We start from the raw sequence: 6,555 nt of genomic DNA on the forward strand, positions 1-6,555 counted from the left end.
AGAATTCAAAGAATCATGCCCTGTGAAAACATAGAGGTCAGACTCCTACACAGAAAGTAAAGCCAATACAGAAATAGCAAATTGGAATTGTGACTAAATTTTCATGTTTCGGTCTTTCATCGTAGGCCTGTGCACGGTGCCTGTGACAAATGCAGCACTTGTATGACGAATGTTCGACAGCGTATGATGAATACGCCAAGGAGACAGGGGCGTTTGAGAAGGGATGGGGAAGGGTCAGGAATACGTCAGCAATTGAAGCAGCAGCCCCTGGATGGACCTACCTCCCCAGTGGCTACCCCAGCCTCCCCATCTACGGTGTGACGACGCACTACTGGGGAGACGGCTTCGGTCTCCACCTGGGAAAATTTGCAGACGAGATGCGCAGCATCCTAGCAGACCTGAAGGCCAACCGTTGGATCGACAAGCGCACGAGGGTCATCTTCTTGGAAGCGATCCTCTACAACAAAAACACAGATCTTTTCACATCGTTGACGGTGGTGTTCGAATTCTCCGAGACGGCCGGAGTTTTCTCTCGTCACCACGTGCAGACATTTCGACTTCATCAACGGCCGGGGACAATCGGATACATCTACGTCCTGTTGGAAATCATTTACGTCATCGTTCTCCTCTACTCATTGTGGAGGGAAGCGAAAACTGTACGCGCAGCCGGCTTGGCCTACCTGACGGGACCATGGAATATTGTCGAAATCTTCAATTTCTTCTTGGCATTCACTGTCATTACCTTGTATAGCTTTAAGAGAATCTACAGCTCGAAAGTCCTGGTGGAGACCAATGGAGGGAAAGGTGTGTACCAAATTTATGCAAAAAATGTTACACTTATCATATTGTCATTTAACTTCAATATGTTAAAACTTCACACTTATTGTATCACAAGCTCTGATAACAACTGAATTTAATGACATGCAATGTTCTCTCTTCTTTTAACGATCAAGTCCACCACTTCCGAACTGCGGTGAACATAAGCCAGGTTTACGGTTGGTTCCTGGCCTTCCTGACGTTTGTCAACATGATGAAGTTCCTCCAACTGCTGAAGTTCAACCCGTACCTCGCTAAGCTGATGTCCGTGTTACGGGGGATGGCGGAAGAGTCTTCTCCTTCATCTTCCACTTTTTCTTCTGGATATCAGCTTTCGGAGTCTACGGATATCTCATGTTCGGCCTTATTGTGACAGAATACAGGTTAGAAAACATCTCAATTTGTGTCAAATGCAAACTATTTTAGGATTGAAAGGTCATTTCTTCATCAAACAAGTTAAGTTTGTGATTGCTCGTAGGTAACACCATTACAATGATTCGCTTTTTGGTTGTTATTTTTTTCAGCTCCATCAGCAAGTCCTTCTCCACATTGTTCCAGATGTCTCTGGGACACGTCTATTACTACCAGCTGCGGGAGGCATCCCCCATCCTCGGCCCCATCTACTTTCTCGCTTTCATTTGCATAATATTCCTGGTGTTGATGAACATCGCCATGGCGATCATCGACACCGCACTCCCCGATGTGTGGAACCACGTCATGCCTGAAGAGGACCGGTACTTCATCCAGGGGTTGTGGGAACGCTTCACGACTTTCTTCGGCTTCTGGGAAGTACCAGACACAGGTGGTGTAGTCTTGTTTCACAGATAGACAGTGCCCAGCCAACTAAGAAAGTTTATCATCTTAATTCTGTCTCCAAATACTTGCTTCACGATCACTATTGTAAGCGATTTCAGTTGGCAATGCATCTTTGTATAAGGTGCAGGATTTGGACTTCTTTTTGCCATCATCAAGCTATAACACAAGGACAGGATAGATAGCAGTAAGGTGTTGTCTTTAGAACCATCTTCCTTTTGATTTCGCTGGCCCTTGCCAGTTGGCTTTCACTTTTTTCTTTGTACACACGTCTGTTTAACAGTGCTTCTAAACAATAAACAAACTTACGAAAGCGTTTACACTCACCGGCACAGGAGACGACTCCATGGGCACTCTTCATGACAGTCTGGTCGAGGTGGAGATTAAAGTGGAGAAACTGTGGCTAAAGAGACAGTCACTGTTCAACCTCAAGTAAGTACAACATCTTACAAGAAAAACTATATGAGCGTGATACCCTTAAAGATGCATGGAGTGATCTTCTTAGCAGCAACAAGTAAGAATAGCTTGATATTGGTGATTGTTGAAGATTGATGCAAACGCTCCTAAGATACAATAAGATATACTTCTGTCCTCACAGGATGGTTGATGCGGACCTCCCGACAGAGCCTGAGTTTGTGCCGACTGTCAAAGAGGTCCCCAATGCTGCAGCAGTGGAACGTCATGTTCGCCGCCGTGCCATCCAAGTCCGCCATGCCTCCCCTAACATCTGCACAGACAGCGGCAGTCCAGCGATCCGCTCTGAGAACAAGGTGCCAGTGGTGCTAGCAACCAGGTGCTCTTCAACAGAGGAGGACACTCGGGAAAGCCAATTAGCCATCAAAATGACGTCAATCGTACCCAATGAGGTAAAAGATGACAAGAAGTCAAGTAAGGTTCTTGTTCCTCACACTGAGGCGGAGTGGCCAATTGCCAAGTTGCGCACTCGTGACAAGGTGGCTCTGATGTTCGGCGAGATGCTGACAGACGACCACATCCAGGCTGCCCAGATGCTGCTTTGCCGCCAGTACCCGGTACTCCAAGGGCTGGAGGCGCCTGCCGTTGGTCTCTGTGATGACGGATTCGCCAAGATGACAGGAAGGGGGCTACAAATCCACCATAACAGCAGTCAGCACTGGGTGCTGTCGTCTTACACAGCTGGACAGGTGCGCCTATATGACAGCCTCGGCGTCACCATCACCCCATCTCTGCAGAAACAGCTTTACCAGTGCTACGCCGCGTTTGCTGACCAAGCCTCGAACGTCCTGACCGTCATCGTACCGGACGTGCAGCGTCAGGAGAACGTCTTTGATTGTGGGCTGTTCGCCATCGCCTGGGCAGTGGACATCGCAGAGGGGCAAGACGTGAGCAGGGTTTTGTATGACGACAGGAAGTTGAGAAGCCATTTGGTGATGTGCTTCGGACAAGGAAAACTCACACCGTTTCCACGACTGACCACTCGGAGGAAGCAGGAAGGTCCGTCCAAGGCTCACAGAATCTGGCTGGTGTGCCACTGTGAGCAGGGAGAGCGTCTGGGAAGGATGGAAAGGTGCAACAGATGCCGGAGGATCTTTCACGTCAGCTGCCTGCTAGTCAGTCCACCCAGGGATTGCACGTTGACATGTGGCGACTGTGCTGTGTAAAATAAAACTGTCTTTACTGCAGTATTAAAACAACGGTACTGATTGACATTCAAAGCCAAGGATATATACTTTGTTATCCTGAAGGAAGGAGAGAAACAGGAGCATTGAAGTGTGAAAACATGTCGTTGTCATCTCTGGAAAAAGCTGGAGAAAACATTCCCATTTAACTCATTCTTGTTACATGTTAAAAATGTCATGATCGGAAAGAAAATAACAGTTAAACGCTGGTTGCATTTTTAGGGCAAGTAACATGTTAGCTATATTGTCTGAATTTTTGACGAATGTTATCATAATAAAAGTTTGTAATTACAAATAAGAAGCAATTTGGGGAAGTTAGACAATATATTAGACAGCCTTAGAACATCACGGCGAAATATCGACATTTTGATTAGAATAAAGTTTGATCGATTTGCTGATCCAGTATGTGTCTTTCTTGTTTGTAAGTAGCATATACAAAACATACTCTAGTAGTTAATTCTCCACCCCTACCCTTCAAATATGGGCTGTTCCAAACCCATCCTGTGTACAAATGGTCCATCCAAACATTATATTAGACTATTCCAAAATTATCCAACTAAATTGACCAATACCAATTTGAAAAAGTTAGAACCTGCGTCTTGGAGTCCAAACAACACTTATCGCTATATATTCAGTAGGACCGACTACGCATTACCCTCAATTCAGGAAGTCATGTAAAATGTGGTCATCTTGCAAAAATGAAAAAAAGAAATCACTTTCTTTTCGTAATGCTGCTTTAAAGGCAACCTAACCAATATTCCCTCGGATAGGACGTTGAATGGAGGTCCCATGTCTGGGGAGAGCCATGCCCCAGGCACGTTAAAGAACCCACACACGTGCGATAGTGCGTGTGCGATGGAACCAATCCTTTCGTCTGGAGTTGGCGATTCACCTCAAATCAGCCGGACGGAGGCCTGGCGAACCTCTGTCTCGTGTCAGCCAGACGATCATTCACCCGGACCGGAGACCTGGCGCATCCCCGTCTTGTAACGCTTAAGAAAGGGTATGTCACCCTGAAAGGGGCGGTATAGCTCCATAGATACAACAAAATCCTTACGTCGACCAACTAACTAACAAAGCAATATTAAAGCGCTAAAAATGGAAATAATGTGGATAAGGCAATCTGTATGAAATAGTCTTCTTGCCAGATATGGCGACCATTTTGGATTTCCCGGGGTCATTGCACCAAAACGAGGCTAAGCAGTCTCCATTGCATTATGCTATGGTACAGGTAGGCCATCTTCAGTGGTGGTTTTGTCCCTCTAACTTGAAAAACTGCAAAATATGTGCCTGTCCTGTGTAGAAAATATTGTTTTTGACATTTTGAATTCCATTTTGGCAATTTTTACTCATATTCATAGTTTTTGGTGGGTGAGTTGATAGTCCGGTTGCCATACCCCATTTTTTATAACCTTTCAATACGGTCCGTACAAAGCTTTTTCTTGCTGTTTTTATACCTCTGAGGTGTGCTCTATAAGAATCTGGATGATACCACTCGATCAGTCTTGAGCAATCCGCACAATATGCAAATCAACATAGCCATTACCGAAAATCCTGTTTTTGTGAATATGTCAGTAGTAACACATGGTTTCAAAATAATTCAGGTGTCTATCCCCATGTTTTGATGGATAAAGGATCAAATCCGGCTACTTCAGTAAATATCACACCAATATTTTGTGCTGAATATGCAAACAATATGCAAATTAAGAAAGTCATTATGGAAAGTATTGTTTTCGTCAATATCTCAGTAACTACACATGGTAATAACATAGTTTGGTTGACAAATTTAAGCCCATGTTTTAAGGGGTATAGAATAAGATTAAGCTATCTCAGTAAAGATCACACCAACATTCTGTGCTGAATAGGCAAACAATATGCAAATTAAAGCGGCCATTGCGGAAAATATTGTTTTCATAACTATCTCGGAATCTGCACATGGTAACGTTGTAACAAGGACTTTGGTGTCTAATCCCATGTTGGCCGCTTTAATTTGCATATTTAGTCCTAATTTGCATATTCCTTGCCTATTCAGCAGAGAGGCGGTTTGCTGGCGCCGTTGGTCTCTGCGTAGCAGATTGAATGATGTTTGGTGGGGAAAACGAAGGGGCCTTAAGCGATAATGGGCCCATAGCGGCTTTCAATAGTACTGTAGCGGGACTTACGGTTTTGATATCTTGTTTCTTTCATCAGTGAAAATATAAAAAAAAGTTTATCATAAAATAGTTTACAGAACGAGCACTTCAAGAGCGAAATACTCCTTTGTGAACATTTTGTCCGTTACATTTATTTGTTTACTTAGACCAAAGTTCGAAGAGTATTTCGCTAATATCATAAGCTTGGGAAGCAATTTTGCCGACAGAGCAGTTTCATTCGCTTCGTGGTGGCAAATGGAACTCCTCTGTCGGCTAAACTCCTTCCCAAGCTTAGGATTTTATCTTATGCCACCTCAATATCTGCTTGGAGATTATACTTCGCTAGTTTTGTGTTCGTCCGTTGTCTTTTGTAAACTTTTCTTTTCACTAGGGGCATATTGATCTGGTTGTATATTCCGCGCGCACATCAATGTTCGTCCATTTCCCAAATAAAAACGGATTTTGATCATATAGTAAACTGTACAAAGAAACCGCAAAATAGTGAGCATATTATATGCTGTCAATTGAGAACAAATCCGAAAACGGATACGTCATGGAATGTGGGGAAATGAAGGTATGTCGTTTTCAGTGTATTTAGCCATTTGGTCACTTTTCTAGCCTGTGTTTACACAACCTCTCGCTAGGAGCGCGATTTTAGTCAGGCTATTCATCCATCCTGGACACTTAGATCTCATGATGAAGGCAGCTTATTTTAGCAAGATTCTTTTCTTTTTGAATTCATAAATTTTAAACTCGCATCAATTTTGGAGTTCCTAGAGTATGTTATCTATATAGGCAAATCATCATGTTTTCAAGCTATTGCGGCTAACGCCACAGCTTGTAAATTTTATGGATGGCATCCTTTGTAGAGTGCAAAAATAATGAGATAGCGCTAAAAAAACATAATACGTATGACTTAGAACATAACAAAATACGCAAAACGTAAGAAAATCTCTGAAATTCGTTGATCGAGTATATTTCGCAGTGACGCAAGCGTGACGCAAATGTAGTGAGATACAACCTTTAGGCCACACTAATTTGATTATATGAAAGACCCAGAAACTTGTGCTAACGTGCTACTTTCATCATAAAATCTTAGTGGTCAGGGAAGTTTGACAAATGACTGAACATGCCGA

At 43.5% G+C, this 6,555-nt stretch overlaps 2 protein-coding genes across 3 annotated transcripts in view; both read left to right on the top strand.

Moving 5' to 3' along the window:
• LOC118407909 (polycystic kidney disease protein 1-like 2) overlaps positions 1-1,074 on the top strand; it is a 17,876-nt gene extending 16,802 nt beyond the window's left edge. The window contains exons 20-21 of the mRNA XM_035808483.1: positions 181-804; positions 1,055-1,074. Coding sequence (XP_035664376.1) covers positions 181-804; positions 1,055-1,074 — 644 coding nt within the window. The remainder of the gene's footprint in view (positions 1-180; positions 805-1,054) is intronic.
• Positions 1-3,632, top strand: part of LOC118407902 — a 6,603-nt gene extending 2,971 nt beyond the window's left edge. The window contains exons 4-8 of one of the 2 annotated variants that reach the window (XM_035808475.1): positions 126-804; positions 954-1,199; positions 1,341-1,618; positions 1,965-2,061; positions 2,228-3,632. In XM_035808475.1, the coding sequence (XP_035664368.1) occupies positions 1,171-1,199; positions 1,341-1,618; positions 1,965-2,061; positions 2,228-3,269 (1,446 nt within the window). In that variant the 5' untranslated portion in view covers positions 126-804; positions 954-1,170 and the 3' untranslated portion in view covers positions 3,270-3,632. Of the gene's footprint in view, positions 1-125; positions 805-953; positions 1,200-1,227; positions 1,619-1,964; positions 2,062-2,227 lie in introns of those variants that run through there. The other variant, XM_035808474.1, reaches the window with a different exon arrangement.
• The last annotated feature ends 2,923 nt before the right edge of the window (positions 3,633-6,555 follow it).

This window comes from Branchiostoma floridae, unplaced genomic scaffold, assembly GCF_000003815.2.
Source record: "Branchiostoma floridae strain S238N-H82 unplaced genomic scaffold, Bfl_VNyyK Sc7u5tJ_1499, whole genome shotgun sequence".
Classification (NCBI taxonomy): domain Eukaryota; kingdom Metazoa; phylum Chordata; class Leptocardii; order Amphioxiformes; family Branchiostomatidae; genus Branchiostoma; species Branchiostoma floridae.